General features: G+C 36.1%; 1 protein-coding gene across 1 annotated transcript; it reads left to right on the top strand.

Moving 5' to 3' along the window:
- The first annotated feature begins 5,786 nt into the window (after positions 1–5,786).
- LOC112999519 (uncharacterized) lies at positions 5,787–6,053 on the top strand. Its single transcript, XM_026125623.2, has one exon. It carries the CDS (start codon positions 5,787–5,789, stop codon positions 6,051–6,053), a length of 267 nt encoding a protein of 88 aa, XP_025981408.1.
- The last annotated feature ends 14,616 nt before the right edge of the window (positions 6,054–20,669 follow it).

The following is a 20,669-nucleotide window of genomic DNA, read 5'->3' as shown; positions in this document are numbered from 1 at the left end:
AGCTGCCTGGGTCGGTGTCATGAAAGGGTGAGATATGCGGAAAAACCACTCAATGTAATCCGCAGATACCTGCCCAGGCACTAAACAAGGCTGACCCGCAGGTAGTAAGTGATCCGCAAACTCCATCCACCTGTCATCTATCTGATCCTGTGACAATCGTGCACTAACAGGCGGCGGAGGGATGCTCTGGATGTAACCGAACTGGCGTACCACCCTCTCCGGTCGAACTGCGACGATCATAGGACCCCATCTGAGCTGACCCTGGAACGATGAAATCTCCTGAAACGCCCTAACACCCCGATGCTCCGTGTACGGCAACCAGGACACATCTGTGACGGTCAAACCATCACAACGTGCCCTGTAGGGTGCTCCTGTGATGCCCTTCATGTGCGCCTTCGACGTCAACCACCGGGAAGCACGTGGGGACGTCTCCTGGTATGTGTCGTCAGTCACGCACTGATGCACACTAGGGAAGTGCTCATAGATCCAGCACTACACAATAATTGAGGTTAACATAACATAAAAACATGTTTAAATCATAATCGAACCTAACATATTAATAAACACAAAATTTACCTGAAATAGCGTCAAGTACCCCGCAAGCTGTCTGGTGGTGGTCCTACAAGCCTCATCTAACTGGTCGTACATATGAACCAGCGCGGCAACCCCCCAAGCGTAACCACCACTATGAGCGAGGTCCCGGAAAGCGTCAAGATGGACCACATGCACGTATGTTGCACTCTTATTAGCAAAAAGAGTGCAACCGACAAGGTGCAGCAAATAAGCGCGAGCTGCGACAATCCACCGCCGGGCCTGACATCTGGTCTCATAAATGTCACGAACCCATCCTAATCGTACATATGCTCCACGTGTGAGCGCTGTCTCGGCTCTGGCCTCCTCCGCAGACACTTCCAGCAACTCCGTGAGCAAGAATCTGGCCTCCTCCGTAGAAAGAGCGTGGAAACTGTGCAAGGCGCCAGTGATGGGCAAATGTAGAATGGACGACACATCATCCAATGTGATCGTCAGCTCTCCTACTGGAAGGTGGAAGGTGCTAGTCTCACTGTGCCACCTCTCCACAAATGCGGATATAAGTCCAGGATCGCCAGTAATAACTGAACAATCTATCAGTGGACTTAATCCTGTGGCAGCCACCAGGCCTTCAATCTCAGGCACTGGCCTCCCAATCAGTGTCAGCTTCCTCCCATGTGACACTAACTTCAAATCAGGACGTTCCTGATTTGAAGTACAAATTATACAATTATTAAAAAAAAATTAATCATAAACAAATAAATAAACAATGACAAATAATTAACAAATTAAAATACCTGTCCACTCCACACGGCATGTGCAACATGCTCGGCAAATGATGTGAGCACTGACGGGTCACGTGGACCACCAGGGAATCCCTCTGCAGCATCATCACCATCTGACCCCTCACCACTATCAGCACCCTGTGCGTCCGCACGCATCTCAGGTGCCTCCGTAGGCTGCTCAGGGACATCATCAGTCATGTCAGCGACGTCCTCAGCCATATCACGTCCCTCCGTAGTCATCTGATGAACGCGTAGCCTACGGGCTGAGGCAGTAGGCCTACGCCTCTCGGGAACATCGCCAGCATCCTCGTCAGCAGCTCTATCTCTGCCTACAAATCTACCTATGGCACGACCTAAACCTCGTGTTCTGGCCATGATCTGTAAATCATGTCGAACACGTTTTTTTTTCGGTCAAAATATACACAATTTTCTTTATAAAAAATCAACTTTATTTATAAACAAATAAGACTAACTTAAATCAAATCATTTTCACACATACACGACCTAATTTTAAAAAAAAAAATTAAACAACTTCATTTATATAAAAAAAACAACTAATGTAAAATAAAATTATTAATAAACATGCACAACTTAATTTTTTTTAAAAAAAATTAAACAACTTCATTTATATAAAAAAAAACAACTAATGTAAAATAAAATTATTAATAAACATGCACAACTTAATTTTTTTAAAAAAAAATTAAACAACTTCATTTATAAAAAAAAAAACACAACTAATATAAAAATAATTCATTACTAAACATCCACAACTTAATTTTTAAAAAAAAATAAACAACTTCATTTATAAAAAAAAACACAACTAAATTACTTAGTAAACATCAACAAGTTAATTTTTTTTAAAAAAAAATAAACAACTTCATTTATAAAAACAAAACACAACTAATATAAAAATAATTCATTACTAAACATCCACAACTTAATTTTTAAAAAAAATTAAACAACTAATGTAAAAAAAAAATTATTTAGTAAACATCCACAATTTTTTTAGTAAATAAAATACTTCATTTATAATAAAATAAACTAATTAATTATAAAAAATTAGTATTTTTATAAAACTTCCAAAACACACAACTTTAATTATAAAAATAGACAACTTCATTTTTAAAGAAAAAACACTAATTTAAAAAAAAACAATAAACAAAAACAAACACAACTACTTTTATAAAAAAAAATTAATTTACAAATTAATATTTAGTAAAAATACACAATTTAAATTATAAAAAAAATATGACATCAAAAACCCAAACTTCATTTTTCATAAAATCTAAAAAACAAAATAACCAAAATAAATAAAATAATTCATTTAAAAAAAACAAAACAATTTCTGTTTAAAAATTTTTTTAAAAAAAAACACAAAAAAAAACAAAAAAAACACTTCCGGAAGAAGTGGTTCTTCCGGAAACACTCCGGAAGAAGGGTTCTTCCGGAAAGGTCTTCCGGAAGTTTGAAACTTCTTCCGGAAGTGCGAGTCTTCCGGAATTCTTCCGGATGAACCACTTCTTCCGGAAAGTTCCCGGAAGACGTTTTCCGGATGTCTTCCGGAAGAAGTGTTCTTCCGGAAGACATTTGGTTACTTCCGGAAGAACACTTCTTCCGGAAACTTTCCGGAAAACGTTCTTCCGGAACTTCCGGAAGAACCCCTAAGGGGTCTTCCGGAAGACTCCTCCGTCAGCCATTTCCGCCATTTTTTCCGGCGTACTCTCGTCTTCTCCCCTCTCGTCTTCTACCCTAAGGTTCCATTGCTATGCTAAGGTTCCATTGTTATGCTAAGGTTCCATTGCTATGCTAACAGTGATGCACATTACAAGCTAAGGGTAAGGGGAAGGGGAACTAACCTGTTCGCGGAGAAGAAGAAGAAAGCCTTGGCGCGCCTCGCGGAGAAGAAGCTTCACGGAGAAGAGAAGAAGCAGGTTCCGGGAGAAGAAGAAGCTGTTCCGGGAGAGAAGAAGCTGTGTTCCGGGACGGGAGAGAAGAAGAATTTGTTCGAAAAAAACTGTTCCGGAAATGATTTGCGTTTTTTATAATTTTATTTTAAAGGGCAAAATGGTACTTTCAATCAATTGCTGGGTGCCCCAGCAATAATGCTGGGTGCACGTAGCAACTCCCGGGTTGCTTATGCAAGTTGGGTAAGCTGGGCAAGTTGGGCAACATGGTATGTGGAAGGGGTTACTTTTTGTACTCCATTCTATTTATACACCTCTCTTCTGATTTTTTTTTTTTCAAAAAAATTCTTAAAATATTAAAATGTTATAACCTACCATATCAATTGACCATAATCCAGTTTCTTTAAATTAGTTACGTTTCTAACTTTAATGATTTAAAAATTCCTAGATCAAGTTTTAATTTTAGGTTTTCGTGTCGTAAAAAATCCAATATTATGCATTATTAAAAATATAAAGTAATGGAAGAATTCACTTCATTTTATATTTCATGATAATGATAATCTAGGTGAAGTTCAGTAGGGTCCGCAAAGTAATGAACCATTAGACTTGAATTCGCAGTATACATATTTGGGAAATGAAGCAACAGTTTAATATTTCTTAGTTAATAAGAATCAGAGATTATCATAGATTTTATATTTCATAGTTTTATATTTCATAGATTTTTGTAAAAAAAAAAAAAAAGAAAGAAGAATCAGAGATTAGAGAACACAATAAATGTTGTCTTTGGAAGTTTGAATTCAATTCTTATACCAACACAGCACGTAAAAACTTCAAACAGCGCAAATATTGGTTCTCATAATCCAGAAGAACAGAAAAACAATAATATGAAAAAATTGAAATGACATGTATGAATAACGCGTAATCAGAGCTGCGTGTATTAATTTTTTTCCTTTTAATTTACCATGAAATTTGTTACAAATATCATCAAAGGATAGAAAACATTACAAATTTCACATGAATTTAAATTACTAAGACGGATTCAACATTTCCAACCACGACTACTCTCTTTCGTGTGGTTTTGCATTCAAATAAGTTCTCGGGAGCAGACCAAAACACGCAAAATCGCTTCTAATGTTAATATCCAGCGAAATAGGCACTGCATTTCATAGCAAAATACGACACATGAACGAAATCAACGTTCTATTCGTATGGCAAATTTCTTTTTCCTACAAACCTTCTCAGTTTCTTTATTTTTTTCCTTTTCTTTTCTCAAACCTTGGAACATTTCACAATGACATTCCGAATAATAATAATAAAAATTAAACAAATATTAAGACAATTTACTGAAGTTTTCTTCAATCTATCGAATTGGACATGTTATTAGTGTGGCTCCATGGATAGAATTTAAGTCAAAATCCTAATCAACTATTGAGGTATGTTGTGCTAAATGAATTCAATAGCCTTAATTTCTTGTTCTTTTTTTATTGGCAAATGATAATTATTAGTATTCTTAGTTTTTGTTAACAGGAAGATTGTAATCTCTCTTCCTCCTTTTCTTTCTCCTTTCACCACAAGACAAACCTTATAACTCCTCCATAACCTTCCTAGGTATAACTCTTGTTCTTGGTGGAGGATCTAAATTAACTCCGTTTCATTGATGAAGAAATTTCTCTCCCCAACCAGAAAGCTTTAGGGTATTAATCTTGGCTATCTAAAGATAAACTAGTGAGGTCATGGATTCTTATAATTAATTCCATAGACTTGAGAATGTCTATAAGCAGAAACTTGCAAATTAAGTACTTTTTCCCCAAATTAGTTCATTTCTATGAAGGTTTAACAACTAAAAATAATCCTATGAAATGAATCAAAATATGTAATTTATAAGAGTATTTATTTTATCAATTCTGCATAAAAAAATAATATTCTTCGTCCCTAATTTTGTTCCATAAAAATATAAAATGTCCTATTAAAATTAAATTTAAGTATAACATATTTATAAAAATATAAAATAATTCGTGTTACTTTCAAAAAAGTTATATAATAACCTACTAAGGTGGGGTTCGAATTGTGCAATTTTAATTTCTAAAAAAAATTAATTGCATATTTATTCTTCAGTTTTTTTAAAATCTAGTAATTTTAAAATTAATTTGTCAACAAATTTTCAACAAAAAGTATTGATATGGCATGCTAATAATAACGTGACGCCGATATGCTTGATGTGGTGGTTGACAATGTGCTAACATGACATGCTATCATGACACAATGGCCGCAAAGACAATGCGTGAAACATTGACAATTTCAAGATTATTTAAATCATTAAGACCAAACTTGGACATTCAATATTTCAAACCGCATCTATTATGTTTCGTGTGGTTATGAAATTAGGGCATGGAGTTATGCATGATTTACATGGTAGTTAAATTGTCTTTGCAGCCTGCATATATTTGAGTGCATATAAATAAATTGCATTATCCTTTTTATCTCCAAAGCACACACAAAGCAATATAGTTTACACAGCACATCGTTATTCATACATCTCAGTACTTATTCGTATTACTCAACAAAAATGAATACCATAGGCGACGACATGGGTTACTCGGGAGATTCTGAAGACAAAAGGGGTTCCCTGTCTTCACAAGATAATGTGAAACAGTCTCCTTCCACCCTAGCTGGTGCCATGAGCTGCGCCAAAAGTTCAAAATATAAAAAAGGTTCCAAGTTTTCTGGAAATGGTACTCAGACACATGAACATGATGTTTCCGTGCGTGGCAAACTCAGCAGTACGGATGATTCTAGGAAAAAAAATGGTTCTAAAAAAAGTCAAGGAAGATAGATATCAAGGACTTTGTTGGATAAGGAAAGAAAATAAGAAGGAAAAATGAAGTTTGTTTCCAACTTGTTTAATTCTGGTTTGTATGTACTAAGAAGTACATAGGAATTTAGATAGATAAATAAATAAGCTTTTAATAGTGTGATCTTATATGGAAGATAAGGTTTAACTGTTGTTGCATAATAGGCTGTGAATTTTCTATTCATAAGTTCTTTTTAATTTCTCTGTAAAAAAATATTTATGTTTAATGGTTTATTAATAAAAAATCTTATAATTAAATTTCAAAAGTTAATTATGAGTTGAAACCCGGTCCAACTGATAAGATTGATGGCAATAAATGAAACCCGAGCTAAAGTATTTTGTTAATGATTTTTTAGTGGTGAATAAATTGTAAGTGTTTAGTACTAGTTCAAGTAATCAAATATTCAAGAAAAATCTTCAATGACTCAAAAGGTTCAAATCAGGTGGTGTAGTGCATCTACATAAATACTACTGTTAGATCAAATGAATATTTATAGTCCTTAAGATTTTAATGACAATAAAAAAAATATGAGAACTTAGTTATATAAGACTAATTAAATGTGGTGTTTGTCCTATACATGCCCTTTTTTTAATGTATATATAATATACTAGGATTGTCTGTCAAGCCTTCAGTTTGTTCAATTGCTTTGTTTGGATCCTCCTCGCTAAAAGCTTGAACAATAGCTGTTTTGTTCTTGAAAGGCATCTTGATGGCTCAAGTATATTTTTTTGTCCTTAGAAAGTAATGTTTATTTTTAATTTCTATATAAAAAAATTATCTTGTTTTACTCTCTCTTCTATAAAAAATTTGTCATGTTTAGTCCCTATTTTGTAAATAAGGAACAGATTATTATTTTTAAGGACAAGAAACACATGATATGTAGATTTCTATAAAAGAGAGACCGAGAAAAAAGATAATTAATTCTTTGCAAAGAATTAAATACAAAATTATCTTATCTAGAGGGACTAAAACATATATAATCACAAATTTGAACTCATCACAAAAGAAATTGTTTATAATTTTTAATATATTACAATTTAATTCTCTGTTACGATGAAAAAATGAAATTATTAAACACGTACACTACTCATTTTTAAACAACATGAAAGTGACATAAATGTAAAAGACAATAAAATAAGTTATGTTGAAAAAAAAATTAAAAGAATTAAAGTTATAAATTTTTTTATGACTTCACGAAAAAAAGAAAAAAAATAATATAATTTACCACTTTCAATTCAAGAGTCGTGATAATTTATGACTTATTCTTTTAGAGATATTAATTTAAATTTTATCCCATTTGATAATTTTGAAAAAAGATTATCCCGTCTCTGTCCTTTCGCGCCCCATTGCTGCTTTAACTGCTGATTGCAGCATGGGTTAATCAAGGTTAAGCTGAGTTTTATAAGGGAAACAATATTCTTTATTTTAATTGATTAACCCCGGTTATTAAATTACAACAAGGTAGTCTATCTCTTTTGTAAAAACTGAGGGCTTTTCTGTTAATTTGATTACACATTAATGTTAATTATTTAAATTAATGTTAACCTTTGCTCATAACAACTCTGAAACAAAATAATAAAATTAGACAATCGATTTAATCGATTATTACTTTATGACTTTGAAAAAATATAAAAGGAAATATGACACATCTCACTCATATGTCTCACACGAAAGATAGAAAGATTCTTATGCATGTTTTGAGGATTATAAAGTTGTTATTAGTCCATAAAAAATTGATTATTTTTCACTGAATTTTTCTAGTTTTGTTTATTTTAACTGTGAATTATTTACGTATACATAACTTTAAAGAGGTATTTAGTATATGGAATCCTTTTTCATCCCAAAGAATGCCAGCAGTGCTCTGCAACACTTTTCCTCAATTTTCTTTCTATGCTTGATCAGAATTCATTGAAAAGCATTAATTTTATTAAATTTTGTTTCTCATTTAATACACATCAGGAGAGAATTATTAAACTAAAAACATAAAACATACATAAAATTATGATTTTTAATAAATTTTAACCAATAATAAAAATAATCATTAAAAAAAGTGTCAAGAAAGTACCTCTAATATTTTTCATCTTGATAATTATAATATTTCCTAGTAATCATATTTCCTGACCGTGTTATAGATATTATTAGTATGTTTAAGATATTCCTATAGGAATGAGAAGTATAATTATAAAAACCTTTTTTTTTCCTTCGTGAAAATTTAAAATTCTTATTCCTTCTATGTGAAATTTTTAGTGGAAATTTCATTAAAAAATAATTCTTAAAAATGTTAGATTCTTAAAAATATTATTTTGTTTATCCACACTAAACATTTGAAAATTAATATTCTTAACATAATGTTCTCATAAAGCTTACAAAAATTCTTTTACCAAACACCCTCTATAAAATATAGGAAATCAAAAGGAAAACTCTATATTTAATTGAATGGAAAATTGTGATATTTGAATGGACAAAAAGGTAAGAAAAAAAACAATATTCAATAGACAAAATTAACAAAGGACAATCAAAGAGATTGCGTGGAAAATGAAAAAAAAAATGATAAATAAATTATAACATTTAAAAAATTATGGACTAAGTGAAATCATTATTTAACCCAAAACAATTTATAGCAGTACTTAATATTTTTAGGTTTAATACTTTTGATTCCTCAAAATATGACAATTATTAGTTACCGTATTTTAGTCTCCTAAGAGTGGATGGTCGTGATTCAAATGGCGCAATTGAAACTTCAAGGGCAAAAACTGAACATTTACAATAATACCTAGAAGACGAAAAGAGTAATTAAGCTTACTCTTCTAATAAACTTTATAATGTTTTAACTAATTTTTAAATTTGTTCTAAATTATTTCTAAAGAATTTATTAAAATCTATCTTAGTAGTATGTAAATATGTGTGTGTTTGATTAAGTTTTCATTGAATTTTTATCACCTAAATTTTAATACATTTCTCTTTATGTTGAGGATTTTAAAATAACTCATTTTGGTGTTTATGTTTATGTCTATTATATGACTTAAAAATGCCTAGATCAAGTGTTAATTTTAGGCTTTTGTGTCATAAAACATTCCAATTTTATGCATTATTCAAAATATAAAGTAATGGAAGAATTTACTTCATTTTATATTTCATGATGATAATGACACTACTAAAAAAAAGTCTTTCTACATCGGTCAATTAACATCGGTTATTGCAAAAATCGATGTTAACGAAAGCGCGGTGACATTTTTGTAAATAAATGGAGTTACTTAACATCGATTTTATAAAAACCGATGTTAACTACTTAATATTAACATCGGTTATTTAAATAATCGATGTTAACATGAGGTTAAGATGAATATGTTAACATCGGTTTTGTAAAAACCGATGTTAACTTCATAGTGTTAACATCGGTTTTGAAGGAGTTGAACTGAACATCGGTTTTTTGAGAAACCGATGTTACCTTGTTGAAGTTAACATCAGTTTTTAGAAAACCGATGTTAACAGATTCATCCTAACATCGGTTATCCTTAAAAACCGATGTTGATGTTGTTATGTTAATAAGTTAAAACGTGTTGAAATTTCACAACTCGCGCGCTCGAAAACCCTTTTGCACTCTCGATTCTCTTTCTCCTCCCACCTGAAATCTGCCAGAAACCGCTCGGTCGACACCCACATTGCCCCACATTCATTTTGATATTGTCGGAAACCGCTGGCTGGAACCCACATAACCTCCTATCGAAGAAAAGTCGAAGAAAACCCTACACTGCTGTTGGAACTGTGTGGGTCGAAAAAACCCTACATTGCTCTTGGAACAGTCGTGGGTGCTCAAAGCTCAAAGCTTTCTACACTGCCAGTTAACAAGGTATGAGCTCTACCTTAGTTTGTTGCTCTTCTTAGTAAGTTCTTAATCAGTGCGGTGGCATTGTCCGAAGGTTCTTATCAAATTATTGGGTCATTTTGTCCACTTGGCTAACCATATAAAAGTATCAATAAGAATTCTAATGTGGGGTTTCATTTTGTTGTGGCAGTTGATTGTGCTTTTTCTGGTTTTCAAGCTTGCGAGAGTTACACACCGAGCAAAGTTTCCATCCGTGCCGTTGATGGTTTTCACAACTTGAAGGTAAATTTTTATTTTATTGGTTTGGGTTTGATTGGGATGATTATGCTTAATTATTTGGTGTTGACTTTGGGAACATTTTTAGGAGATTAAGACCGTGGAACTCGTGAAGGCAATTGGGTGGGTTTATCTATCCTTGTCTGGAGCTGATCCTAGGTAAGTATAGTGTTCTTTCTGTATCCAGTTTTTGTTGGTTTAAGTTTGTATCCAGTTGTTGTTGTTTGGAGGCCTGGATTTTTGTTGTTTGTTGGTAAGTACAGTGTTCTTTCTGTATCTAGTTTTTTCAGTAGTGTTGTTCTTTTTTGGTTATGTGCTTTGGAAAGTGTGAACTAATGTTTGGAGCTTCAGAAACGACACAGTAAATGCAATCGTTATAATCTGTTTGAGTTTTTGTTTTTGCTCAGCAAAAATAGATATTATATATATTGAAAAGTACCAGTGGTACTAAGGTTACATTTGTAGATATATTTGTGCATTTGGTTGCTGTTTTATAACAGAACCACTTACAACAAGCAAATTGATACATAGATTCTGAATCCTCTCCAGCCTATTTACTAAACACTTCCTTTAGATTGGAGGACCATTGATTAAAATGTGTTACAAAGTCTCTCTCCATATTTCTAATCCACGTCCAGAGTACTAGAAGTGCATCATCAAGCAGTTTACTTCCATCAAACGTGTCGTTTTGGAATATTATTCTATTTCTGTGCTTCTAGGTTGTCCAAGTCATAGCAATCCACCAGGATCTCCATCTTGTGAGTTGCTTTCCCCCCTGTAAAATCAGCCATGTGCTGCAGGTAGTGGTCCCTAGGATTTTGAGGTAGTACTGTTGCTACTCCAACCCAAGATAAAGACTCCCACCATATGGGTAGGATCTTTTTACAACTAAAAAATAAATGGGCAGCCTCCTCCTCTACATCTCCACAAAATGGGCACTGTACCTCATTTATCACAACCTGTTGCCTTCTAAGATTCATCCTAGTTGGAAGTTTGTCCTAATTAGCCTCCAAGCAAAAACCAGTGATTTACTTGGTATTTTGAGCTTCCAAATGTCCGGCATGACTCTCTTCAGTCTATTAGATAAAAGTTTGACCACGATCTTATAGACACAACCTATTAATGAAATAGGTCTGAAATCATTGAGATTTTGAGGGTCTGGTACTTTAGGCACTAAGGTAATAAAAGAGGCATTGCTTCCTTTGGGGAAGATCCCATTTGCATGGAATTTGAAGATGAAGTGGGTGATTTCTGGTTTCAAGAGCTGCCAAAATTGCTTGATGAACTTGAAATTAAGTCCATCCGGGCCTGGACTTTTCTCATTGCCGCACTCCCATACTGCCTTCTTAATTTCTTCCTCAGAAAAACACCCTACCAGCAACTGATTTTGTTGCTGATTAATGCTCTTAAAACTGACACCATTCAACTGCGGTCTGATAGACTCAGGTTCTTGAAAGCGCTGTTGAAAAAACCTATAAATTTCCTCTTTCACTCTGGTTGGTTCATCAACCCATGCACCATCAATAAGCACTCCATTTACTGCATTGAATCTCCGGTTTGAATTAAGCAGCAAGTGGAAATAATGAGAGTTGCTGTCTCCTTCCTTTATCCACCTTGACCTTGCTTTCTGTCTCATTAGTGAATCATGGGATTGAGCTGCTGTCCATAGGTCCTGCTGGAGCATTTTCTTTTCCATACATTCTTCAGGGGTTAAAATCCTATCAGCTGACTCAGTTTCCAGCTTATTAATTTCTGCCTCTATGTTCTGAACCCTCTTAAATGTGAATCCAAATTATTTCTTGTTCCATAGCTTCAGCCTCTCTTTGAGACATTTGATTTTTTCTTTGAGAACAAATCCTCCCCACCCTCTTGGTTCTGACTGTGACCAACAATTGATAACCACATCCTTGAAAGACTTATCTTGACAGCCTCTCTTTGAGAATCAAATATATTATTTATAATGTCATTTTGCCTTATTTTATTTATTTTGCTAAACACTAAATTCTGCTGCCATACTATTTTCAGATTCCATTAGGAGCGATTTTAGCCATTGTTGATCCTGTGGTGATTGTTGTTTGAAAATTCAAACTGGTGCTGCGGTCATTACTAGAAAGTCAATTCTGCTGAAGCCTCGAAGTCAGGTATTTATATGTTTGATTCGAAAACTAATTTGAAATTATTGTTGTATGCATTACTGGTATATTTGTAACTTATGCTATGCCTGTCTACATGACCTTTCTTTCATTGGACTGATATGTTCATGCCTCTCTACATGACCTTTCTTTCATTGGACTGAGAAAGTGTTGAAGTATTTACTGTGATTTTAACTCTTAGAACTTGTTCATTGTTAGTGTTGAATGTTTACTGCCCTTCTCTATATATATGTTGTGACTGCCACTGCCCTTCTCTCTCTCTCTCTTGTATTATCTATATATTTGTTTTTTATTGAACTTTTGGTAGAGAAGATCCCATTACATGCAGCTCCCCACAACCAAGTATCCTTAAACCTATAAAACATGGAAATCAGTGTTAGGGACTTATCAGCAGAAACTGAACTCTTGTTCTTCTTTACCGATTCAACAATAGCTCACCAGTGGTAGTACCCATGAGCTTGCAGAATTTGCACATAGCTACTACAGAATCCTTTCCATTCAAGGCAGCAAGCAAAAGTTTCAACGAAAGTCTCCTCTCCCACATAGCTACTACCTTCTCAACACTATTGGAATCAACATCATCTGAATAATTCCATTTTTTCTTTCTCTTTCTCTCACACACCCACATGATGTCAAAAATGGTTATTTTCTCTTTATTCCTATCATCAGTCCCGACCATGTCTTAATATTTCTTTCTATCTTTCTTCTTTTTTAACCTTTTGGAAGATTTCGGTTTAACCTTCCCCTTCACGATTCTCTCTTTTCATTCCCTATTTTGCTTCGCGGCACAGTCATTAGAATAAGGAACACAATGGAAGACAGTCACACACACACACACAGACACACACAAAAACACACACACACACACACACACAGAAACAAACACACACACACACATAGAAACAAAAAAAACACACACACACACACAGCCACACACACACACAGACAGAAACACACACACACAGCCACACACACACACACACACAACCACACACAAAGAGAGAAACACACACTCAACCAGAAACTGCCTCTCATTTGTTCTTCACCTGTGAGAAAGTGTTGCCTCTGTGGTGGGAATTCTTTTCCTGCGTCAAGCAAGACACAACTCTTCATTATAGGCCAATGGATAACTTCCTTCAACACTCATCTACAACTGGAGGAAAGGACATCAATAAAAGATGGAAGATATGGTGGTTGGCTGCTACAAAGTCAATATGGCACTCATGGAATGACTTGCTGTTTCACAATCATTCTTTTGATACCTCTAAGTTGGTTGATAATTCTATTTTCCTCACTTGGACTTGGCTCAAAGGGTGGGATAAGAACTTCAATGTTCCTTATCACCAATGGTCATCAGCAATGCCTTTAGCCTTTGCTTAAGTTTTTGATGTGTATGGTTGGGGTGGTGCTGTTTCTTTTGTGGGGTTCTTGTCTTCTGTACTTTATCAGGAGCTATCTCTACTGTGTTATTTGTAGTACCCCTGGTACTCTTTTATATCAATATATTATTAGTTTTGGCGGTTCAAAAAAAAAAAAAACCACACACAGAAAATACTAGTACGACAGAAACGTTAAGGCAGTTTTCTCCTCTGCCTTCACCAGAGATTCCAATATGTTGCTTGCCACTACCGATGCGTACAAAGTCTGGAAACCCTCCTCCGGTTCCTATGGTTGCATTGCCTCCAACATTAGTGGCTTCACTTTGCAGCATGTGGAGGCCTTGACTTCCACTGGAGCTCGTGCCAAGTTGGTTGTGCATGCCTTGCTGCTGTTGAAGCACTGACAAAGGCTGTTGCAGTGATATCCCCAACAGTATGATGTACCTGACCAGCCAATGGAGATGGTTGTGGTTGAGAATCAGCTATTGCAGCTAGGTACATTAGATTTCTCTACAGCCTTGATTGGTTCCTGAAATAATGAGAAGAGGATCATTATGATGTTTTAGGAGCACAACAAAAGGAACAGAAGTGGAGCCGGAATCCGATGCTAAGATGTTAAGGGCAAAATCCAATAATTGTGGAGGCTTTCTATCTGAAGGCAAGCAAGGAGAATTTTGATTTGCAGAAGAAACTTTTTCAGTTTATCTAATTAAGCTACACCTCCTTAATGAATTTGTCCAAGTTCACGAATGAACAACCACTGGGTGTAGTGGCTTCCCCTGCCTTCTTCTTCAACTCCACGATCTTTTTTCTCATTTTGTTTCCTTTCTCTCCCGCCATGAAGTCATTGACCAGCTTCTCCACCTTTTCTCTCTTCACATTGGTATCAATTTCAATCCCAATTTCCCATTCTTTGCAGATATATCTACAGTTTGTTGGCTGATCTGCAAAGAATGGCTAACACATCATTGGTACTCATGATACACACAGACCCTCATGATACACACACACACACACACACACATATACCCAACTACAATAATAAAGCATAAGCACCCTTGAAACCCAGCATTTGAAATTAGTTACATAAACAACTGCTGATGTCTATATTTGTCTGTACTTGAATTTTACCTTTTGTATGTTCTTGTATGTGATCAGTGTAATTTGCTATATAAACAACTGTTGTTCATGGTGAGTGAACCTTAGATTCCCGTTTGAGACTGAATGCAATGACTCTTGCGGACAGTTTGCATTAGTCATTGTATTTAGTCTTGAATTGTCCGTTTGGACAGTTTGGGGAGACTGATATTTTTATGTTAGATTCATTCGTGAAGTTTATTATTATTTTCATTAATTTGATTAAATTTCGGTTCAATGCATTTCAAGTTGTTCTCCGAGTGCATACTTGATTATCGGGAAATTTATTTGACCGATGTCATGTCGTGTACTTGGAGACCAATGCGAAATGCTGTCGAAATTTAGTCAAATTTTTGTAAATAATGGTAACCCTGACGTTTGAAGCTAACATAAAAGACAGTTTTCCTAAATGGGATAGGGCCACACCTATAAATAAAAAAGTGAGATTTTCATGCATGGAATTGCTTAGATGGATCGAAGTTGGATGAATGAAAGTCGCATGAGCCCAAAATATGAGGATGGCGTCGAACAGTTCTTGCAATTTGCTTCAGAAATAGGTCGACCGAATGAAGAAGGAAAATATTATTGTCCTTGCATCAACTGTTTGAATGGAAGACGACAATTACTAGATGACATACGGGACCATCTATTGTGTGATGGGATTAAGAAGAATTACACGACATGGATATGGCATGGTGAAGTCACAGACATGCAAAGTGGGTCCCAAACTGAACCGTTTGATGTAGAAATGGGAGATCGGTTAGAGGACATGATTCGTGACCTTGGACAAGAGTCTTTCCAGCAAGCACACGCCCCTGTGTATGAAGGATTGCAGAGTGATTCTAAGAAGCCTTTGTATGCAGGGTGCAAGAATTCCTTAACCCTGTTGTCTGCTGTGTTAAGTCTGGTTAATGTCAAGGCCAGGTATGGGTGGAGTGACAAAAGTTTCACCTCACTGCTTGAGGTAGTGCACAATCTGCTTCTAGAGGACAACACATTGCCTAAAAGTTACTATAAGGCAAAAACGATATTGTGTCCGATGGGTATGGAGTATCACAAGATTCATGCTTTCCCCAATGATTGCATACTGTACAGGCATGAATTCCAAGAAATGTCCAAATGCCCTATCTGTGGGACTTCACGGTACAAAGTGAAGGATGAAGAAGAAAGCAATTATGATGAAAACTCGAACAAGGGCCCCCCAGCGAAGGTTTTGTGGTATCTTCCAATCATTCCAAGGTTTAAGCATCTTTTTTCTAATGAGGATGATGCAAAAGACCTTACATGGCATGTAAATGGAAGGATTTCTGATGGAATAGTCCGTCATCCGGCTAATTGCTCGCAGTGGAAGAAGATTGATGGTTTGTATCCGGATTTCGGGAAAGAGCCAAAAAATCTTAGACTTGGACTAGCTAGTGATGGAATGAATCCATATGGCACCTTAAGCACTCAACACAGTTCATGGCCAGTTCTGCTAGTAATTTACAATTTGCCTCCTTGGTTGTGCAATGAAGCGAAAATACATGATGTTGTCTATGATGATATAGGGCCCAAGACAGCCAGGAAATGACATTGATGTTTATCTAAGTCCGTTGGTTGAAGATCTGAGAAAGTTGTGGGACGAGCGGGTTGTAGTGTTTGATGCGTTTCGCAAGGAGACCTTTGAAATGCGTGCAATGCTTTTTTGTACCATTAATGACTTTCCAGCATATGGGAATCTCAGTGGTTACAGTGTTAAGGGTCATCATGCATGCCCCATCTGTGAAGAAAATACAAGTTACATACAACTTAAACATGGAGAAAAACTGTCTACAGTAGGCATCGCCGCTTTCTAACACCCAATCATCCTTACAGACGACTGAGAAAAGCTTTTAATGGAAGTCAAAAGCATGATATTGCGCCGATACCATTGACTGGTGAGCAGGTATATAGCGGGTTCAACAGCTGAATACTGTATTTGGAAGAACCAAAAGAAGGATAAAAGTCAGAGTTGCATATGGAAGAAGAGGTCCATTTTCTTTGATCTTCCGTACCGGTGTGATCTTGACGTTAGACATTGTATTGATGTTATGCATGTGGAGAAAAATGTTTGTGACAGTGTGATTGGGACGCTCCTTAACATTCAAGGCAAGACGAAGAATGGCTTGAATACCCGTCAAGATCTAGCTGATATAGGTATACGATCATAGTTGCATCCAAGGTCTGATGGAAGAAAATTTACTTGCCCCCAGCCTGCCATACTTTGTCCAAGAAGGAGATGATAAGTTTTTGTCAGTGTCTTCGTCGGGTGAAGGCTCCACAAGGATACTCTTCAAATATTAAGAGCCTTGTGCAGTTGAAGGAGCTTAAGCTTGTAGGGTTAAAGTCTCACGATTGTCACGTGCTCATGCAACAATTGTTAGTCGTGGCTATACGAGACATCTTGCCAAACAAAATCAGGTTAACGATAACTCGCCTGTGCTTTTTCTTCCATGCTATATGTAGCAAAGTCATTGATCCAGTCAGTTTGATGAGTTGGAAAATGAGGCCGCAATTATACTGTGCCAGTTGGAGATGTATTTTCCCCCTGCTTTCTTTGACATCATGATTCACTTGATTGTGTATCTGGTCAGAGAAATCAAATGTTGTGGTCCTGTTTATCTACGGTGGATGTACCCGGTTGAGCGATACATGAAGATCTTAAAAGGGTATACAAAGAATCTATATCGTCCAGAAGCATCTATTGTTGAGAGGTACATTGCTGAAGAAGCCATTGAATTTTGTTCAGAATACTTAGAGAAGGCTAAACCTGTTGGCTTTCCTGAGTCTCGGCATGATGACAGAGTGGGTGGTAATGGTTCAAGAGGACTGCATGTGATCACTCCAAGTGTAGAAGATTTGTTACAAGCTCACTTGTATGTCTTGAACAACAGTAATGAAGTTTTGCCATACATAGTTAAGCATGAAGCTTTAGTCAAACAGAATAATCCGAAAATGTCAAAGAATTGGGTGTTGAAAAAGCATAACAAGACTTTCTATGATTGGTTTAAAGATACAATCTTTGCAGATGAGAATGCTTCAGAAACATTAAGAAAGCTAGCAGATGAGCCTAAAAGAAATGTTATAACCTGGCAAGGATACGACATAAACAGGTATTCATTTTACACAAAAGCACAAGATGACAAAAGTACAATGCAGAACAGCAGGGTCACCCTAAGGACTGAATCTCAACACTTTGCAAGTGTCAATGACGCCAATCCCTGTGTAGCTTCCATCCCTTACTTTGGGTTCATTGATGAAATTTCGGAGCTTAACTATGTGAAATTTACGGTATGTGTTTTCAAATGTAAATGGGTTGACAACAACACTGGTGTGCGCACCGATGATATAGGATTTACGCTGGTAGACCTAAAGAAACTTGGTTACCACAATGACCCTTTCATCATGGCAGAACAAGCTAGACAAGTATTTTACGTGCAAGATCCTTGTGATGAAAGGTGGTGCGTGGTTCTGCAGGACAAAACAATTGGTGTTAAGGAGGAAGCACAGAATGCAACACAGAAGCATAAACCAAAGAAGGTAGAGAGTGTCAACGCTGATGCAGAAGCCTTTGGTGATCACTGGAAAATTCTGATTGCTCTATGCATTCTAAAGCTGAACGACTAGAACATACGAAGAAAAGAGATACAGGCCATCAAAGTGTGTCATTGGAGAATAAGACAGGAGATTCAACTGTGATGAAGATAGGAAATTCGGCTAAAGTTGTGATAAAACAAGACATGAAGGGAAGAAGGCATAAGTATGGGTTTAACAACAACAAACGTGAGAAGACAGAGAAGAAAAGGGTGGTGGATGATGAAACTGGCGACAAACATCAGCTGGATGAAGTCCTATGAAGATCCTCCTCATTCTCAAAGAGGGGAACGAACAACAATTTGAAGGTTGTACATTCAGAAACTAAAGAATTCAAAATAGCTAGTAATAAGAGGGATTTGTTTTTGGGATTTTCTGAGCACCTAGAGCGGCTACGCCAGAAGCTTGCACTTGAGGAGGGAAGGATATTTGCAGCTAATGAACAACTTTCTTAACTATTTATCCTTCAGATTTTACTGTTTCTTTTTGCTAATATGTAATATAAATAGTATAAGGCTATGGCGTAAAAACATGGTGTATATTTACTTCTAAGATTGTCAGGGGTAAAAAAGACCATATCCATAAGCCATAGCCTTATACTATTTATATTTACATATTAGCAAAAAAAACAGTAAAATCTGAAGGACAAATAGTTAAGAAAGTTGTTCATTAGCTGAAAATATCCTTCCCTCCTCAAGTGCAAGCTTCTTGCGTAGCCGCTCTTGGTGCTCAGAAAATCCCAAAAACAAATCCCTCTTATTACTAGCTATTTTGAATTCTTTAGTTCCTGAATGTACAACCTTCAAATTGTTGCTCGTTCCCCTCTTTGTTTTCTGCAAAAAAGAAAATCAATATCAAAGAAAACATGGATGAAGTCCTAAGGATGCCATGTACATATGTATTTCTGAAGATATAGTATTTATATTCCATCAAGCATACATTAACTGTTGATTACATGTAATAGACTTTTTATAACATGGTTGCCCCAAATTACAATTAAAAAGCACAACTACCAATCTTTCGGAGTCCTTTGGTTAATTTGTCTTGTCTCCTTCTGTGGTGGGGTTTTGTTTAATAATATTATACTTTTGCCTTCCAAAAAAAACTTATGATTGATCCTCTTTTCATTAATCCTATTTTGTATGTTATTGTATAAAAGATCATGGGTTCTCTACCTGCCTCCACTCCTCCTCCTCCTTCTCCTCCTCCTCATTCAGACGCATCGGCTTCGCCGTCTGCCGTGAAGCGGACACGCAAAGCCTCACGTCTACGATCGTTATCCACTAGACCACCTGGTGCTGAGAGACCAGTGGTGCATGTTGATCCTGCTACCGGCAAGGCCGACGGTCCCCACAGGAAGAAATTAAGAACATATTTGGGGATTGTGGCGCATGATAAGGTGGACATCACCTACGAGAACTGGAAGGAGGTCCCTACTGCTCAGAAGGACCTGATTTGGGAGGATATTCTGGTATTTCTCTTTTCTTATTTGATTTTTTTTAATTAATAGCCAAAAAATACATTATTGTAACAAATAAACTTTATTTGATGTTGTCAGGCGGAATTTGATATCCCAGAGACTTCTGACATTAGGACGAAAAGGAAGTTACTACAGACCGTGGGGGAGAGATGGAGGCAGTTTAAATCAGACCTCACGAGTAAATGGGCCCTTACAGCCGATCAAGACGGTGTCGAGGACATTGTCTGTGAGAAATACAACATCAGCAAGGAAAAGTGGGCCCAGTTTTGCCAGACTCGCAGAGACCCTTCTTGGGAGGTATGTTCCTTGCCATTTAAGTTGTTTTTCATATTAAACATGATGTTGTTATACTTCATTCTACCCATTTCAAACATTATTGTTTAATTTTTTCAGGATGTACACATGAAGGCACAGGCCATCCAGAAGCAGAATATTGTCCCCCATGTTTTGTCTCGTAGGGATTATGATTATTTGGAGCATAAGCTCTTGGCTGAGAAGACGAAGAAGAAGCTGGAGGGAGCTGCACAGTCAGGAAGCGTTGATGGCGTCATCGACCCTCCATCCCCGGTCAGGCGCCACGTGAAGTAGAAGATGGCCCACACGAAGAAGACAGGGGAGATGACGACTAAGGCCGCAAAGGAAATCACTAAGAAGATTGTAAGTCATTTTCAACTAACTATTACAATTATGTTTCAATATTTTGAGAATGCCATGTACCATTGTGTGTTTTCTGT

The sequence above is a fragment of the Glycine max genome, chromosome 15 (genome assembly GCF_000004515.6).
Source record: "Glycine max cultivar Williams 82 chromosome 15, Glycine_max_v4.0, whole genome shotgun sequence".
In the NCBI taxonomy this organism is placed as follows: domain Eukaryota; kingdom Viridiplantae; phylum Streptophyta; class Magnoliopsida; order Fabales; family Fabaceae; genus Glycine; species Glycine max.
The sequence above is the reverse complement of the archived record's forward strand: the minus strand, read 5'-3'. Positions and strand labels throughout refer to the sequence as shown.